Source organism: Neodiprion virginianus, chromosome 5, assembly GCF_021901495.1.
Source record: "Neodiprion virginianus isolate iyNeoVirg1 chromosome 5, iyNeoVirg1.1, whole genome shotgun sequence".
NCBI classification, from domain to species: Eukaryota; Metazoa; Arthropoda; class Insecta; order Hymenoptera; family Diprionidae; genus Neodiprion; species Neodiprion virginianus.
In genome coordinates this window covers 25,660,157-25,678,870 of record NC_060881.1, presented here as the reverse complement: position 1 = coordinate 25,678,870, position 18,714 = coordinate 25,660,157, and the positions used below count along the sequence as shown (strand labels likewise).

The window sequence follows — 18,714 nt, the reverse complement described above, 5'->3', positions numbered from 1 at the left end:
TCGAGTTTGTAATTGGTACGTAGATACATAATATTATACCATGTTGCTCGAACGTACTACACGCAATGTACGATGAGGTATACTTAACGTCAATAAATTGTTTTGCATTTTAAAAAAATGTATTGATTACTAAACATCGTGATTCATCTTCAGAGTAAGGGAAGAGTATGAGGTAAAGTAAAAACGAAGGGGTTTCAATTATGCTTTCTATTGAAACAGAGTATTGACATGAATTTACTATGAACAATTGATTTCTACCAATCAACTCTCCTTTGTGACTGTACAAATTATTGAAGTTGAAGGATTCATCGCAAAAGTACAAATTATTGTGTACGATTGTTACATAACATGTACGTCATCGATAATTATATTATACGCAGGCTACGAAAACAATCAGCAATCACATTCTAACAATTCGCTGGAGTATTAAATGAAAGTCGATAACATTTTTCACTGGTTGCACTTGATTCACACTGAGTGTTATTTCTCCAGATTCCAAACAATAGCAGAAGTGGAATCTCAGGAAATGCACTTAGTGAGTATCCAGTGTAGCCAGTGGAAAACATTATACAAGCACCTCTGAACATTACTCTTTGCTGTCCTTGAATCCTTCAGGATACTGATAGTCTTTATAAGTTGGGAATCCAATCGACTCTGGCAGTGGTGCCGGTTTTGACTTTGAGGATCTTGTAGCTTCTAAAGCACTTTCCAATTCAGCTGCATTTTTCTTCTTAGTTTTCATCAGTGCCAGACTCTGCAATACTTCAGCATCTGACGGTGGTTCTTTTCTGCGATACCTTAGCCACGCTTCCCATTCAGCAGGTACTTCTTGCTGAAAGTCATCTTTGTTCACTGGTTCGAAGTAACGTGGTGGTTTTTTTTTTGAACTTGTGGAATGTAGTGGTGTTTCATAATACTTGGTACCAAAGTGATCAGTGCCTACTAGATCTCCTCTAAATCTACGTGGTTTAACCGACTCTATGAAATGTTTCCAGATTGTTTGAAAAACGCCCCGCGTCGGTTTACCTGCCATCTTAGTTCCTCGATATGTTGATGTATGTTTGCACCCTGCAAACCAATTTAAATCACTTATCGGTTGCAATGCCTTTTGCCGGGGTATGTTAATATGTATTATGCGTCTCTGGCTGCAATAACCAAAAACCCCACATTTTCGTTCTTAACCTTTCCCAGACCTGCTGAAGTTTCGGGGTTAAGTTGTAGAAAAACACTTGAAATTTGACATGTGGAAAGTCTGCATCACTGTAATAAATTCTACTCTACCCTTAAGAGAAAGCTTTGCGTGTTGAGTGTCGCGAAGGAGTGAGAGAAGTATATGTTGGTATAATCTGTCTCTCTCGCTCTATACGTGATTGGATATATATATATATATATCAATCATATCGGCTGCATATTCGCGAGGTCGATGGGATAGGTAGCTCCCTCCAGTGGTAGGTATGCTTTAAGTATATGCTGTAAAGACTGTACTACGGGACTCTACCTGGAACTCATACCTATAGGTATGTAATACTACTGGAACTACAGGTTCCTTGGGTATATTTCAGTGATCTGCAGCGACGGCTACGCGAAAATGAGACCAAATGAGACCCAATCGAAGCAAGAGAGATGAAAACGGCTCCGTGACTGTAGACTATTCACTACTCGTGCTGTCCGACACCGTTGCCAGACGCGCCAGAGTCACCAGAGTAAAGTTGAGTGGGAGACACAATGATGCGTAAAGAATGTCGTTACAAGCACGGATTACATAAATTTAACCAAAAATTTACAGTACACAGCTGCTCGACGGCTTGTGATTAATATTAGAATAAACAGAATCAATACAATTCTCTTGATTTCTCACGTAGAGCTGCTGCTACCTTCGACTCTGCTAAGCTACGATGCAGATTGCTACTGCGAACGAATCTGCAGGATTTACGCTCAAATAAGTGTCTGTTTATCAAAGAACAAGCTATGATGTAGTGTATGTGAATTGGATTATATATTTATATGTATATTTTCGAGTTACCGAATTATGCGATTGAAACAATTTATATTGGAAATTGAATTAGTGAGCTTATTCAAAAATTTTTTTGAGAATATTACAATCGAGAAATGTCGAACCACCTGTACACTACATCTTTACTTGCAAATTATACATTAACCTAACCGATTATCGGAATCGTTCGAGCGTTTGATGTCTGTGGACTATAACAGGATTTTCTTCGTAGGGTTTCGCAGGCTATGCGATAATTTAATAATATAACATACGAGAAATGAGCTGTAACGCGTCTGCTCCAAGAAGTGAAGAATCGAGCTTCAGCAACTAGTCTGCGTCTGATTTCCGAGAATTTTATTTTGCTTGAAGACAACAGTTGACAAAATATCATCCACAACAATAACTACGAATACGAATTCGTACATACAGCAGCGCATCACAGTCAGAAATAGAATAAATGTATACATATATACTCCGCAGATGATACCTACGTACGTTGTTAACACGCGACACGACGTTTGCATGCACCTGAATTTTTATTATTCCTTCTCTTTTCTATCTATACATACAGTCTTTGGTTGCCGACTGATTGTCCACGGCGATGGCGGGTGGGGGGCTGAAAGGCGGTATGTATCGTGGCAATAGCCAGTCTCGATATTCCTTGGGAGTACATGCGTACCGACTTACGGATACTGCACGCTGACCGTGCAATTGCTAAAAACAGCAATAGCCATCGGTGACTAGCCTGACAATTTAACCCTCGATAAATACGCGCGTTAGTTTAAAGTTGAACGAAGGTTGGGTACGGCGTGCCCCCCCCCGCTGCTGCCTCGTACGTACGCATACACACACAATGTACAATACACTCCATGGTTGAACATGGGTGGATCAGCGGTTTACGTCACTTCCAGGCGTGGTGTGTCCGTGTCTCTTTGAGAGTCGTGTGTGCGCTGAAAATGGCCGTGTTTTAACCAGATTTATCAAGCCATATAATTTCAAACGTAAATTTTTCCCGCTTATCTCGCTTGCCGTTTCGTATTGAAACTGGTTCTATTCTGTGATATTACTTCAATATTGTTGTACACCGAGTGTCATTTATTCAGTGCCGTGCCTTCGACAGGCTGCTGGATAAGATGACTATTGGTACCGATTGGTCGATTAGGTGAGCGACTGTGTTACATACAGATTTTGGTACTATTTTCACTATATTTTTGCAGCCTTTCACCGAAATATAACCTCCGGTTATCGATTAAGAAACTATTACGCCGTTTGGCGTTGGTTCTGTAGTTGTAGTACTACCTATCGGAATGTAAATGTATGTGGAAAAATAAAAAGGAGAAAAAAGGCCAACAAAAACAACACTCAATGTGACAGAAAAATTTCGTTTCACGAATTCGGTATCGGATAATTTTTGGACTTATTTTTTACTTTAAGTTTCCCGAATTTGAGGAAAAACTTCTTGCCGTCAGCGTAAAAATGTCTCCGTTCTGGAACGTATGAAACAGGTGCTTTGCATCTCTTGATAACTCGCAAATACGCAGGTGGACGTCTAACCAAACGATGTCGATCGAATGTCAGCTGTATTAATCATTAATTCGACGCATTTTTACGTACATATATACCTAGAATCATTGTTCAACGTGATGGCTTCATGTTAATATTTATACGTTTGAAATTCATAATATCACTGCTCTGTCTAAACAGCCACTTGTATTTGTTGAATCAGTATTGGAAACCTGACTTGGATCAAGGCCAAGGGTGTAGTTATGTTTTACCACCGCTGACGATGCGCCTTCCGTTACAAGCTCACGCTTATGCTTATCTTTCTTATCTCTGTCTTCATTTTTCCACTCACTCATAGCTAATATCACATGTTAAATTAACAGCTCCATCAGGCTTGCAAATGTGGTCTAGATAGAGAATTGAATCACCCAAAGAAGTGACCGAACGTCCCAAAGTACCTAATGTTTTTAAGAACCTAGTATCAAAAGCTTTATGTATCTTTATTATGTAATTTTGCATGAATTGAATATTTCTGTTACAGATTTTGGAGGTTCTAAAGTGGTTAATTTTTCATTCAATCTTGGATGTCTGGAAGAAATGAAGGGCCTAGCCCTTGATGACCCACACCGACTGGCGACGAGTATCGGTACTGGCTCGCTAGACACCATTGAAGATTAAATCCGTCAAGATGCGGGAGAGATTTGTGACGATACCTCGACGTGTCGAGGGGGTCTGAATATCACAAGTATTGGTTCAATTCGGTTCCTGCCTAGGAATCAAGTCGAGGATGTTTACTGATTTACTTTTGTACACGTGAAAAGATAAATTTACTGGACTGTACTAATTTTTTTTTTTTTTTAATGTTTGTATTAACGTTACATTTGATGATATGTCCTACAACGTTTGTGACATTTCACGTCTGCGTTATGAATCATCTTTGTTATTGATTATAATTACTGTCTTGCGCTTTATATGAAATAATATAACAAGGTCCTGTATTAATTATTCAATATAAGTCTTATAGTCATTTGCCAGAAGCCTGACATGCTTCAATCAATTATATGGACCAAGTCAATTTAGTTTATTTCTTAGTCAAGTTTTAGGGTGTAATAAGTTCAACATGTCGTTTTTATCAAATTTGAAAAAAGCATTCCACTTCGGTGGCAATGACGCGAAGAAGAAAAAGTTGTTCAATAATATTAAAATGGATTGCGACCCGGAAGAATTTTGGGAAATGATCGGAGAACTTGGAGACGGTGCTTTTGGCAAAGTCTACAAGGTAAGCAACTACATTGTTGTGATTTTATCCCTGAATCTTTATACAAAACACAAATGAAAGTACTTAGTAATTTGAACTTTCTTCTGTCATTCTTACTAGGCACAGAGTAAACAGACTCAGCAATTGGCTGCAGCTAAAATGTGTGCATTAGAAGGTGAGGATGACCTTGCAGATTTCATGATTGAAATTGATATACTCTCAGAGTGCAAGCATCCAAACATCGTGGAATTACACGAGGCCTATTTTATGGAGGGAAAACTGTGGGTGTGTACACAGAGCATTTGCTAGATTACCAGATCGAGGCATCTAAATTTATCATTTGTTCAGATGTTGGCAAGTCATTTGTGCAACACAATTACTGTTGTCTTTATCAATTCATTAAGATATCTCAATCGACGTATGAATCTTCAGATGTTGATCGAGTACTGCGACGGCGGTGCCTTGGATTCGATAATGGTTGAACTGGAAAAGGCTTTGACCGAGCCACAGATAGCTTATATATGTCAACACATGACACAAGGACTGGCCTTTCTTCATAAAGCCAAAGTTATTCACAGAGACCTTAAGGCTGGCAATGTTCTCCTCACTATGGCAGGCGGCGTTAAACTGGGTAAGTTTCGTTCGTAGGTATATTCGTTATTGATAGCAGCCAATCGGTATTATGTATTGAACGACGAGTTGTAATTTACTTTCCACTGATATTAATAGGCACATTTTTTCTTTAAATAGCCGACTTTGGGGTTTCCGCAAAAAATAAGCACACCCTCCAGAAGCACGACACATTCATTGGAACGCCTTATTGGATGGCACCAGAGGTTGTTCTGTGCGAAACGTTTAGGGACAATCCTTATGACTTCAAAGTAAGAAAAAAAAAATGATTTTGCAACATTGTACATATATATTGGCAAATAACTTTTCATAAACTCTCGTCAGGTTGACATATGGTCGCTGGGCATTACGTTGATTGAATTCGCTCAAATGGAACCCCCCAATCATGAGATGTCACCGATGCGAGTTCTGCTGAAAATCCAAAAAAGTGATCCTCCAAGGCTTGATCAGCCTGGGAAATGGAGCAAGGATTTCAACGAGTTTGTTGCCAAGGCGTTGATAAAGGATCCTGCGGCACGACCTACAGCCGACGAGTTACTTAAACATCCATTTGTCAATCGTACTCTGGATTCCAAGCCCGTCCGTGACCTGTTACTCGAATATAAGGCTGATGTGGTTGAAGAGGAACTCCTCGACGAAGATGCTGAGGTACGACTTTTGTTATACGTTATCTGTATCACTACAGCTAAAATGTGCATCTACACGTATAATTGGCATCATGTCACAATTATCCACGTTTATGCACAGTACACCTTATCATTGTCTTCACCGCATAGTTCATTGGATTTAGACATTCCCAAATTAAGAAATAAGACAACGGAAAATTGCATATACCTCTTTTAAAATGACAGTTCTCTGCATTTATACAGTCACATATTTTCATCGGGATTTTAATCTTATTCCAAATGCAGCCGCATATTTGATATTCAGCAGAGAGTGCGAAGTACACAGTATAAGTATGCAGTTTCAAACGATGTACGATTTCTGCCCATACCTAGCTCAATGGAGCTAATGTTATATGGGTAGCTACTATAACTATGCAAGAGACTTCGGTGATTTTCTAATTTTTCTTTTGTGAGCGTGATTATCACTAACATACACTTTGTTTGCTAGTTGTTATAAATTTCACTGAAGCATATAATTTTAAACAGCATCTTTTGGCCTGTTGTATCACCCTAAATGCGAAAGAAACTTTCATTAAGTTCACATAAATACATCTAAATAATATACCTGTGATTCCATGCTTGCATTATGGTAGAAGGCTAGGAAGGCAAAAAAACACAGGGAACAGTATCAACGGATCGGTAAGCTGCTCAAAAGTGAAACATATGTCAGAATTTGTTACCTTTAAATGAATGCTGTGCCGCAATAATACGCATAATATATTTATTGGTACTTGACGCAAACCTGTTACACACAAGCATTGTGGGTGATAATGCAATACTTGGAATTTAACTTTTCTATGCGATTCGACATTTGCAGTTACATGGTGTGCAGTAGAAATGTTCTGTCAAGCTTGTATTTGGGCTTTTTCGCGTTTCTTTTTTCCGAAAATACTAAAGTAGTTTTTATTGTTTCGTTGGTACTTTGCGTGGATAACACAACAGTTGAACATTTACTTTACTCTATACAAATATCCGTTCTACTTCTTTTTCTTAGTTGTTATCCCTGGTATGAAAGCGGGTTTTTTGGAGAATGATTTGTGTATAAAATAGTGTGCACGAATGTCAAAGAACAATTATTTATACTGTACATGCATGTTTTGACTGACTTTATGAAATTACTAAGTTTTATAACTAAATCTATGTGAATTTCATTGCCATATATTAGAGTGAGATTCAGATCAACTATTGTCTTATGATCTATAATTTAACTTCATTCAATTCTCTTCAAGATCACTAATTAGAGGTGCTTAAATTTCAAATGAATATCTGTCGAAGTATAACATTTTTTGTAACTGGTGAAATATTTCTGTAGTACTCACTTCTCAAAGATCTTAAAAAAAATCGTAATACAGAATAAACAAATGATACAAAATTTTAGAAACAAGAATTCTGAAATCTTTCAGCCTATCACATATCTGCACAAGTGCAATCATACAGGTGTGTTGTAGAAATTGTAGTATTTATACGAAATTTCATATGATATAAATACCTTTAACCGTATCATTTGTGTGCATAAATATTTGTACATATTTTATGCATTGTATACACTTGTGTATAACTTGAGAATTTGGCTGTGCATGCGGCTCTCCTGGGCCTCGCCAGCCCTGTTCTTCTTCCTCGTGCAATTGTCAGGTCAGTAGACATGGCAGCATAATTACATATATACTCATATGTATGATGAACAAGGTGACCTACCACCATCGCCTCATGGGCTGAAAATCCGTGACTGAAACATTTTTTACTTTTTGTAGGACATTTTTCGTTTGCGAATGACAGCCTTTTGAAATTGGCCAATCACACAAATTGGCATCCGACAAAGTACAATCTGCCAGCCTCAGTCCCGTTCTATTTTAAGTCATCAGCTAGATCAGCAAATGTTAAACAGCTGTAATTCGCAAACAACAAATTTCTTATAAGAAATAAATACGTTTCAGTCACAGATTTTCACAAGAAATACGTTGATAGCCTGTGAGGTGATGTTCTTGGGTGACCCTGTATATGGATTGCGTATATATATATGTATAAAATATATAAATATATATATATATATATTAGGGTGGTCGTTAAAAATTAAAATCTTTGCGGCGCCCGAAAAAATCCTTCCTTCTGATGAGAAACTACGGGAAAAATTTTGCTTTTGCGATTTAAACAAAAATAACACGTGCCGACCGCCAGTTGAAGTTAATTTTTCGATCAAATTATAGTTTTTTTTTAAATTCGTCACAGTATTCAAGTTTGGGTAAAAATCATTAAATACGGCTAATAGAAAATTAAATTCTCTATAAAAATGTTCCTTTAAGTTTCTGATAACGTTCATATCCATCGCAATAATCTCAATATCAAATTTATAAATTCTAACTTATTATCAAAATCACTGCTGAAAATTTTGTAGAGAATTTAATATTCTACAAGCCGTTTTTGATGATTTTTACCCAAACTTAACTACTGAGACAAATTAAAAAAAAAAACCATAATTTTATCGAAAAATTAACTTCAATTGGCCATCGGCACGTGTTATTTTTGTTTAAATCGCAAAAGCAAAATTTTCCCCGTAGTTTCTCATCAGAAGGAAGGATTTTTTCGGGCGCCGCAAAGATTTTAATTTTTAACGACCACCCTAATATATATAGTCTAAATTCTTGTTTTGCTTCTATAATTATACAAACTGTCATTGGTGTTTTTTGTTATCATTACAATCAGGATTCTGTCGAATAAGAATGATTCGCTTACCGGAGTGTGTGTTATAGATGTATAAAGAGAGGCAAGTGTTCGCTGTATGTCCCAAAGATATTAAGAGAATTTCTATAGTGAATCTAGCATCAGATGATTCAAACTACATGCAATTTCATTTGAACATCTTTGAAATATTCTTATATGAGTAATGGGATACTTGAATGGTTTGGAAGTAATTACAGCAAAGATGGTGGGATCATTTTAAGATTGTAATGAGGAGAAATCAAAGTGATTATTATCTGCTGCAGGTTAGGAAACGCCTGGAACAGTTGATCCTGTGTATAGAAAATGTTTGTGAACGGGCAAATAGGCATTTTATAGGCTGTTGGATAGTTATGTAATTAATAAGCTTGTGATATAACTACATACATATACTAAGGCTAACTGGTGAATTCCAGGAGCAGCGCACATCGCAACTGCCGCTGGAGCTGGACCAACTTGGAGATGACTCCGCCTCCCTGCGCAGCGACAACGACGTTAAATGTACGCACATTTTTCATATTTCTATTCTACTAATTCTAATGTTATGCTAGTCTATAATTTCATCCATACTTTGAAAACTGCCAAAGATGAATAGTAAGTATCAATGTCTTGCATTTTTTATACCTTATAGCAGCTGAGAAGGAGAATGTCGCTGCACCATCTGTGCCACACGAAAGGGAAGAGAGTAATAAGAGGGAGGGTGAGCGCGAGGGTGAAAAAGAAGAAAGAAACAAAAAGTTGCGAAAAGCTGATTCCAAAGAGAACATTTCTGTATCTGTTGAGAAAAAGTTGGTAAGTTATGTAGCTTATGCTGGGAAACGTCAAAAATCAAGATCTTGTTGTGTATGTAGTGTCGAACAAGATTACTTGCATAAAAGAAATGGCTGCATTTTTGAGGTGTAATTTTGTCTGTGCTTCTGAATATACATGTAACTACAATTACCCAGAGACTTTTAAATGAAAATGTTGGCTGAATTATTTAGGCACCCAAGCCACCTGTGGGAAACGAGTCGAACGAACGTCGAATCTCCAGGGAAAAGGGTCCCGCGCCCTTACCACCTGGTGCCACGACACGTCACGACACTGGCAAGGCAGAAGATAAGGAGAACATTCCAAAACCATCAGTTACTGAAAAGAGCAATACCGTAACTCCTGTGACAATGGACAAGGAAAAATCTATTGTTAATAAAGAAGTGGAGAAAAAATCTGTATCTAAGAATGACGGTGACGATAGAGATATCAAAAAAGTTCCAGCACAAATCGTTGGTGAAGAACAAAACCATCATATTCCTGTCGAGGCGCGTCGCAGTGAGGAGTGTTCGGATAAACCAAAGTCTATGCTCAATGAAAAGCCAGTTGGAGAGAAGAAAAAGCCACCACCAGAAAAGCCTATGGATGTAGAAGTTAGAAGAAGATCTATGGACGAAAAGATGAAACTCCCAGCAGATAAGCAACATTTGAGTAACGAGGACAAACGGAAATCAGCACCAGTTAAACCAGTCCACGCTCCTGATGGAGTCAAAGAACCAGTTTATGTTAGACAAACTTCGGTGGAGGAGCGAAAAAGGTAAATTATTAATATTGCTGGCGAATATTCGTAACTTCATGTGTTAAACGAGTGTTGACAATTCTATCATCGTTTTCATGTCCGAGTACTAAGTGTTTGATAAATCTACTTTTAGGCATGAAAAGAAGTCATTGATTGAAGATCAACGACCAAAATACGACATAAGGTACGATGCGCGACCAGTCACAGACGAAAATTTCCAAAGCCTGGACGAAAAACGGAAATCTGTTGAAGATAAACTGAATGCTGTTCTTGAAAAACGAATTTCGATGGATTCCGCAAAACGGCACTCGGATCACGCGTCAATCGAAACACTGAAACGCATTTCAGGAACAAGCACAATTTCCCAACTTTCGGGAAAACGGACACCAAAATCGAGCTCTACTGCCGATGTTAACTCAGACCTTGGCACTCAAACAACTCTTTTGAAAAGTCGAAGTCAAGAAGCATCGAGCAATGATTCGTTTGGCAATAATGTTTTGAGGTCGCAGTCGGGTGAAATTTATAGGGGCAGTAGTCCGGATTGGAAGAGAGAAAACCAAGCCAGAAAAGAAAAAAGTTCCGGTGATACAGTAGACAGGTCAGAACATATTCATAGGAGAGGTTCGTCCGCCGGGTCAGGAGTCGCTGTTGTGACGTCAACACCAGTGAGAAGCCGTAGTGTATCCAGAAGCGGCAGTGGAGATAATGTTGTCGTTATTACCGGTAAGATATTTGCTCATGTTAGTTTATTGTTTTAGAAATTAAGATTTGATACTCATTCATTTCTTATACCAAAAATCTATACAATCTTCTCCTGAAATGTCTCACCCTATCTTTAATTGCAGAGTTATGATTGTTATGAGCATTTACTGTCATATTCTTGACAATTGACAAATTAATAAAATGCTCCTGTCCCAGGTCGCATGTCCCCCTACATGGAGACTAATGTATTTATGTTTTCCTTTGAAGGTAAAACAAAACCCTCTGAACATCAAGAAGATATACGATTCAATAAATCCATGGTACGAATAACTCCAGATACACCTGATCCATCGAATAGTTTGGCCAGCAATGTGAGCCAAGTTACCGTCGTAACAACACATCCTCCTGTGCTTGTCGATGCCACAGCAACTCCACCTCCGCCTCGACACCAATCCCCGACATCTGAAGTTGTAATCGTTGCCAATGAGACAAACAAAACCCAGGTAAATGAGAGTTCGACTGACGATGATGGGTTTACAAGCTTGGATAGCCTTGAATACACGCCACAGGAACAGCCAATTGTAATATGTGCCACCGATACTTCCAAACGTGTTGGCAAGAAACTGGATGAGTCGGAAGTTGTCATAGTAAGCCCGATTGTTGATGACGAATTGATGGATACCAGCCATGTATCTGTAGTTACCGTTGGTGATGACAAAGAGCGAGTGAAAGATTCATCTGTTGTTGGCAAGAATAGTAATACTGGCACATCAATGGCAGATCATGTTAATAGTAGTAATAGTAGGAGAAGAAGGAGGAGGTCCAGTTCAAAGAGTGACAGCGGCGACGAGATGCTAACTCCACCTCGTATGTCGGTGATGGTTGCTGGAACTACAGTTGGGTCGACAGATGTCGATGACCTTGCTAGCCCTACGAAGCTGATGCCTAATGGTATTGCAAATGTACGCAGCGATGGTACGGCAGCAGGACCTTGGTCAACGATGGCAAAGCATACAAATGAGTCAAGAGAGGAAGGTGGAGGTAAAGCATTAAAGGATAAACGCATCTCACCTGACAGTAGCTGTAGTAATGAAGGGAACTCGTCACATCGGTCCAACAGCGATGAGGGATCAACCAGGTCTCACACACCTAGCAAGAGTGTCGACAGATCTGATGCAGAATCTATATCAACGACAATAAGCCAGGACAGCCGAGGTTCGAGCCGAGACAACCACTTGGGAAGAGATTCCCGGCAATCGTCAGAAATTGACGACGAAGTTGTACTTAGAAGAAAACCTCCCGAGTACACGAGAGACGCACCGAGACAAGCGAGGACAAAGGAAGATATTCAGATAATGAATCTTAAGAAAAAGACACGAAAGCGTACGAGAAAGTTCGAGATTGATGGCGTTGTAGTTACAACTACTACATCAAAGGTAATATACGGAGATGATGAAAATGGCAAGGTGTACGACGACCAGATATTTCGTAAACAAGAACTACGGGAGCTTAAGATGTTACAAAAAATGGAACAGAAACAATTTCAGGATCTGTCGCAGAAATCGCAATTCACCAAGGATCAGCAGGAGAAGCGGTTTGAACAAGAGAGGCTTATGTTGGAACGTGGGGCAGAAGGTGACCTCGATACGTTGGCCAGACAACAGCGTCAACAGATTGAAAGGGCTGAGACCCAACAAGAGGCTGACCTGAGGCTTGCGTCAAAAAAAATCCGTAGTGAGCAAGAACGCGAGTTGAAACAATTTCGCGAAGGGCTGAAGCAGGAGCTGCGACTGCTCAAGCAGGAGGTTGACCTTATGCCTAAAGAAAGGCGAAAGAATGCGTTTAAGATGCGGAAGGATAAACTCGAAGCCGAACACGAAGCTAGGGAGAAGGTATTTTTGGAAAAGTTGAATGAGAGCCATGAGACGTCGCTGAGGAGGCTATCAGACAGTCATCGTGAGAGGATTGCACTTATGGAGAGACAATTCTTGCAGCAGAAACAGCAGCTCATGAGGGCAAGGGAAGCGGCGATATGGGAACTTGAAGAGAGACAAATCAAAGAGCGTCAGCAGCTACTGAAGCGACAACTGAAGGATATATTCTTTTTGCAAAGGCACCAAATGCTGATAAGGCATGAAAAGGAGCTTGAGCAGATGAAGAGAATGAATCAGCGTAAGGAAGAGGAGCTTGTCAAACGTCAGACTGTTGAACGTAGGAACCTTCCGAAGAGAATACGCACAGAGATGAAGGCTAGGGAGATGATGTTCCGCGAATCAATGCGTATATCAATGACTGCTGCTCTTACTCCTGATCCAGACGCTGAGCGTGATAAATTGAAAAAATTCCAAGAGAATGAAAAGAAGAGATACAGGGCTGAACAGCAAAGGTTTGAATTAAAACACGCCAGGCAGCTCGAGGAGTTGAGGGCACAGAGCGATGCTTCCATCAAGGAGTTGGAACAACTTCAAAATGAAAAGCGAAAAATGCTTATGGAGCATGAGACAATGAAGCTCAAGGAGCAGGAGGAATCCTACACGAAGGAACTTCGAGAGTGGAAAGCACAGCTTAAACCACGAAAGCAGGTGAGTCGTTAATGATATAAGTCTTACAGACTTATTGCATATTATTTTAAGAAAAAAAGTCCACGCACTTACCGTTTACACACGCTACGTGTATGCCATTATCAAATAACAGTACCTGATATGTTTATAAAGAATATTGATAATAGGTAGATATAAGATATGTTGGATTTTATCGAGTGAAAATAACAGCAGTAATTTTTTTGCATGTCCATGCAGCGAAATTCCTTCTCATTGCTTCTGGTTTTTCTTTTCATGTAAGATATAATAGATGAAATCATTTGTCTTACGACTTGAATACGTAAATCTCACACGTTGACTTTGATATTTGCATTTTTTAAGTTTTACTTTACACACGTTTTCTACATGTCAATGAAAATATTTAAACATCTTATCAACTTACGCTTAATCGATTCTTCTGACTTGTCTTCGAAGCAAAGAGCTCACATACAATGCTGACTGTCGTTAACGTCATCATTGTCATTCTTACAGTACGATTTATCGTGCTGAAATTATTAACAACATTGTTACACAATTGTTGTAGAAAATAGAGGCTGAGCTGGCTACGGAAATGGAAGCCCTGGAATCACGTTATCCAGGTTCATTACCGACACGTCTCAGCGACCTTTCATTAATCTCCTTAGACACTTCTCGCGGTGTCAGTCCTGTCGGCATGGCTGTTGAAATAACAACGACTACGGGCATGTCCAACAGTTGGCGCAGGTCGCCTCGTTCTTTCGCATCCACTTCCAGAGCTAATTCCTACATCAAACCTCAGCCATCTCCATCAGCATTTAGTTTACCTCGTGTATCACTCAAACATCCTGGTTCCGAAGGGGATGCTACTTCATTGTCTGGGATTGAGGGTGCTAGCCTTGACAAAAAATCGGCAAATCCCAACGAATTCCGCCCACTTTCCTTGCGTAAATGATCCTGGCTGACTATTTCACGTCATTCCATTCTTGTCGTATTGTTGTACATCGTTTATCATCTTTGAAAATGCTCCATTCATTTCTAAGCATTTGCCGCTGCCGTAATCGTCTTCACCTACTATTCTTCTCGATAGCACACTCTGTAGACTACGGTCTAAAGAGTATCTATATTTTTTTCATTCACTATCATTCCTACACATGCACTAGCGGTGCAAATCGAGTAATCATATTTCTGTATTCATCAGTAGCTACCATTTTTGTAGTGTGATTCAAATCATTAAATATTGCAACATGTTTTTTTGGTTCTGAATATCTTTGCGTTGTTTATGTTTGTCGAACTATGGATGTTTTCACACAGTTATTTCGCTATCTATAGGTATACATTCATATGTATATTTCTATCAAGTCGTATCATCAAGGGTTTGTGGTTTGGAAATGTCTTTGCTTGTATGTATATATACATTATATATGTATATGAATTTGTGTATATATTTTTGTTATGTGAAATTGTACGCTGTTCACATCCTTTAATACCACTCCGAACAACTGTATTCGATGGCATTGAGTACAGGTAGAAGATTTATCCGAGAATCGTTAATACTCGAATACCAAAGGTCAGTCAATTATCAATTCTATTCTGATGAGTATTGAATTGCATTACCAAACTACTGCCATCGCTTTACCAAAATCATGCGGGTACAAAACGAATTCTCTAATTCTCCTCAGATGCACCCTTGCATTTGTATGCTAACATCTGAAAACCAATTAATTATCAGTAAAATTTAAATCCCATCTCTTAATAGTTGTGATTCTCAATCTAGTTTCAATTTTATTAAAACTTTTTTTTTTCCATATTTGTACTATAAGAAGAACCAAATAAAATTTGTTTACGTGAAAAGAATGCTTAATATCTTCATATATGCTAATCTAATTTATTATTGTTTCTCATGATACTTTGCAGAGACTAGAAGAACAATTCGCTCAACAATTGGAGGTACAGGAGGCCATTTATGGACCGTCGGCGGTGCCTCTATGCTTGCCACCAGACCTCCCAGATCTGCCTGATCTTCCAGATCTAACCCATCACACCGTTGTAGCCGGTGGTTCAACGCGTAGTTCCCTGTCATCTGTCAGTGAAGGATAGATTGGAAGTTAGGGGGATTTAGCGTAGAGAGATAAAAAACATTTATGATTAGTGTAGAGAGATAAAAAACAGATGAATAGATAGCTAGGTAGATAGGTAGGTAGGTAGGTAGGTAGAAAGACAGACAGACAGACAGACAGACAGACAGATAGATAGATAGATAGATAGATAGATAGATAGATAGATAGATAGATAAATAGATGAATAGCTAAGCGATGTAAGTAATTATGAATAATCAACAATCTAGAGTATGTGGTAATATAAATTTCATACACCCGAGTGAACCGAATATTAAACTGTAACAATTTACCCGACTTAGCGGTTCAATAGAAATACTTCAATGAACAAGTGCATGGTGCGTGGACTATTGGTGCGTGTATTTGGAACATACGAGTTTTCAGGGCGATTCAATTTTTCCAATTTTTTTCTCCCAACAAAGATTATAGGTACGTATGTATATATGTACTCTTACGCTTCGGGCAGTTTGCTCATATATATATGTGTGTGTACTCCGTAAGAGCACGATTTACTGCAATAATGTATTTACGTATATTTGAAGAAGATAAGTCTTGCCGAATTTCGGTCATCAACACAAATTGGAAACTTGATTACTGGTATAGCGTTATCGATTGCCTGCCCGTGACTAACACACGAGACAACTACGATATAATATTCCAGTTATTTGGATTAACAAATTTTAATGTTGGAAAAAAAAAAAAAAAACAATGAAATAACGGGCTGTGAAAAATTGTTTCGACGAATAATGTTGAAAATCCGTACACATATTTATAGCAATTATGAGCAGGAATTGATTGAATGATGAAACCCCAAACTGAGGTATAGTAGAAAATAGCTGGTTTTGTATTTGATGTGTCGAATGAGAAAATAATGGGCTACGATATGCTACGAAAGATGGAGGCAGATTTAGTGTCTTGTGCTCCATTATTTAATTAGCACTCATTGTCAAACCCTCGTTACTCGCGTTTCCCCTTGTAATTCACGACTATTACCTTAAATACTTTCGATAATTTGAACAAGGCGACAATATATAATCGCAGAAATTGTCGCCAGGAATCAAAATATGACGCCAAATATTTGCTTTTTGTCGCAGATTAGAATAATGCAGAGTTTAGAATCTCTTTAATAGCTATGGCACAATGATGTGCAGGTATAGCTGGCGTCGTGTGAAATAATGATAATGACAATGGAAAGTCTAACCAATGCGTGTGCATGTGTGTTTGGTTGTAAAAATTTCAGTTTTCACCTAATCACCATGCATACTCATTTTTATGTATTTTCAATTAGTTACAATATGATAATCAATAATTGCAATAAATTGAAGAAAGTATACATGATTGTAAATATGCAGAGACTTAGCAGGGCAAACATGTGTCTGTACACGTAGATTCAATACAGCGATGTGGTGAACGAAAAAGCTGTCGATAGAATATATCATTATACTTGCCAAATTTCATTTTAAACAATGGTAATGTCCGCAGTGTTTTTTTATTCTTATTTCGTATGTTAAAGGAATAAACGAAACGCTTACTTCAATTTCGATTAGATTTTGTTACCCGTAACATTTTGTAGGCGAATGCGGCATACTTACCATATAAGTACATATTTCGTTAATCTGGCAGGATGAGAGGCTTCTTGGTATTAAAGTTGTATGTATACCCATATATTATATATACACTATACATATATTATATATATGTATATATAATATGAATACCCACTGTTGTAATAGTTATTGGCTCTCTAACTCTATTTTCCTGTCCTCTGCTTGCTTCATCTCGTTTTTTTCATTCAATCGAATTCCTTTCAAGCGATGTTTCATGAAACGGCAAACTCGATTTATCCCAGTAGAAGCCACAAGGCACGGAAATATTTATTAACAATCTATTCAACTGATTAAGATCTGGCGTGGCAACGTAACAATCAAAGTTCAATATAAATATATAATTTCGGCTTTCAGTGTCACACACTGGATTCTGTGGAAAGTCAACCAGCAGTGATATTATTAACGTTATTACTTTCACCCCATTTGAACGGTAATATTATCATCTGCATCCATACCTGCATTGGATTGCAATAATTTTTTAGTTGAAAACCTTTGTTGAATTTACAATCCCTATTACATGGCCATGACAAATCTGAACCTTCATCTTTGCCTGTTATAGAATTCGCGTGTAGGTAGTTTATACAAGTCGTACATATATGACCTGTATACTGTGTGTATATATATATATATATATATATATATTGCAAATTAGTTGAACAGACGCATACACACACACACACACACACATGCTTATCTATATATACTTATATACGCACGGGTAAAAATTTCCATTCTTCTAAGTTTGTGCATTTTCGGTTATTATCCTTGTTATTATCACGATCGTCATCATCGTCATTATCATCATTAATATTATTATTAATATGGCTATTACTATCATCATTATTATCATTATTGTAATTGTAATTATCACTATTATTATTATTATTATCGTTATAATTATCGGTGTTATTCTTATAATTATAATACAGCAGGTACTATAGATCCGATCAGAGTTTGGTCTGCGCAATTATACACGGCAACGGGCAGATCATATACCGACAAGTTTGGGACTTATCAGAGCTAAGCCTCTATTGTACATTATTGGCCACTGTTGATATAGTTACGAATTATTTTCAAGTCGTATGTTTTAGTAAATTGCATTTTGTTACATGTATTATTATTATTATACTTATTATTATTATTGTTATTATTGCTATTATTATTACAATTAATGTTATTATTATTTGTACCACGGCCTAAATATTAATATACCCATTCGCCATGCAAAGTAACATGCGTGAGGAGGGTTTTTTTTTCGATCGCGGGGATTAATTATATATAAGAAATCGTAAAATTCGTATAGTGTATATACCTATATACCTATTACCGAATGGCTTTTCATATATACATACATATAGGGTTATGCATATATATATATGTATATTAAATTTTCTCCACACTTTCATAACATTGATTAATG

The 18,714-nt window shown here is 37.9% G+C and overlaps 2 protein-coding genes across 25 annotated transcripts; one reads left to right on the top strand and one right to left on the bottom strand.

Moving 5' to 3' along the window:
• Positions 1–192: 192 nt before the first annotated feature.
• LOC124306253 (NADH dehydrogenase [ubiquinone] 1 alpha subcomplex assembly factor 2) lies at positions 193–2,700 on the bottom strand. Of its 12 annotated transcripts, none has more exons than XM_046766736.1 (3): positions 2,485–2,532; positions 1,027–1,068; positions 193–832 (listed from the first exon to the last, which is right to left on the bottom strand). In XM_046766736.1, exons 1-3 carry the CDS (start codon positions 2,515–2,517, stop codon positions 587–589), a joined length of 321 nt encoding a protein of 106 aa, XP_046622692.1. In that variant the 5' UTR covers positions 2,518–2,532; the 3' UTR covers positions 193–586. The 12 variants fall into 12 exon arrangements, 5 of the variants coding, with proteins under 5 accessions (XP_046622692.1, XP_046622690.1, XP_046622688.1 ...); XR_006908563.1 differs by lacking the exon at positions 2,485–2,532 and adding an exon at positions 2,563–2,700 and having other exon boundaries at positions 746–832; XR_006908560.1 differs by lacking the exon at positions 2,485–2,532 and adding an exon at positions 2,266–2,476 and having other exon boundaries at positions 746–832.
• LOC124306230 (serine/threonine-protein kinase 10) lies at positions 1,881–18,441 on the top strand. 13 transcript variants are annotated; one of them, XM_046766665.1, is made up of 13 exons: positions 1,881–1,978; positions 4,038–4,775; positions 4,875–5,039; positions 5,187–5,385; positions 5,505–5,635; positions 5,709–6,032; positions 9,181–9,265; positions 9,396–9,556; positions 9,748–10,331; positions 10,447–11,036; positions 11,283–13,597; positions 14,139–14,517; positions 15,488–18,441. In XM_046766665.1, exons 2-13 carry the CDS (start codon positions 4,617–4,619, stop codon positions 15,589–15,591), a joined length of 5,196 nt encoding a protein of 1,731 aa, XP_046622621.1. In that variant the 5' UTR covers positions 1,881–1,978; positions 4,038–4,616; the 3' UTR covers positions 15,592–18,441. The 13 variants fall into 13 exon arrangements, 12 of the variants coding, with proteins under 12 accessions (XP_046622621.1, XP_046622620.1, XP_046622623.1 ...); XM_046766664.1 differs by lacking the exon at positions 1,881–1,978 and adding an exon at positions 2,643–2,729; XM_046766667.1 differs by lacking the exon at positions 1,881–1,978 and adding an exon at positions 2,916–3,155 and having other exon boundaries at positions 9,399–9,556.
• Positions 18,442–18,714: the final 273 nt, after the last annotated feature.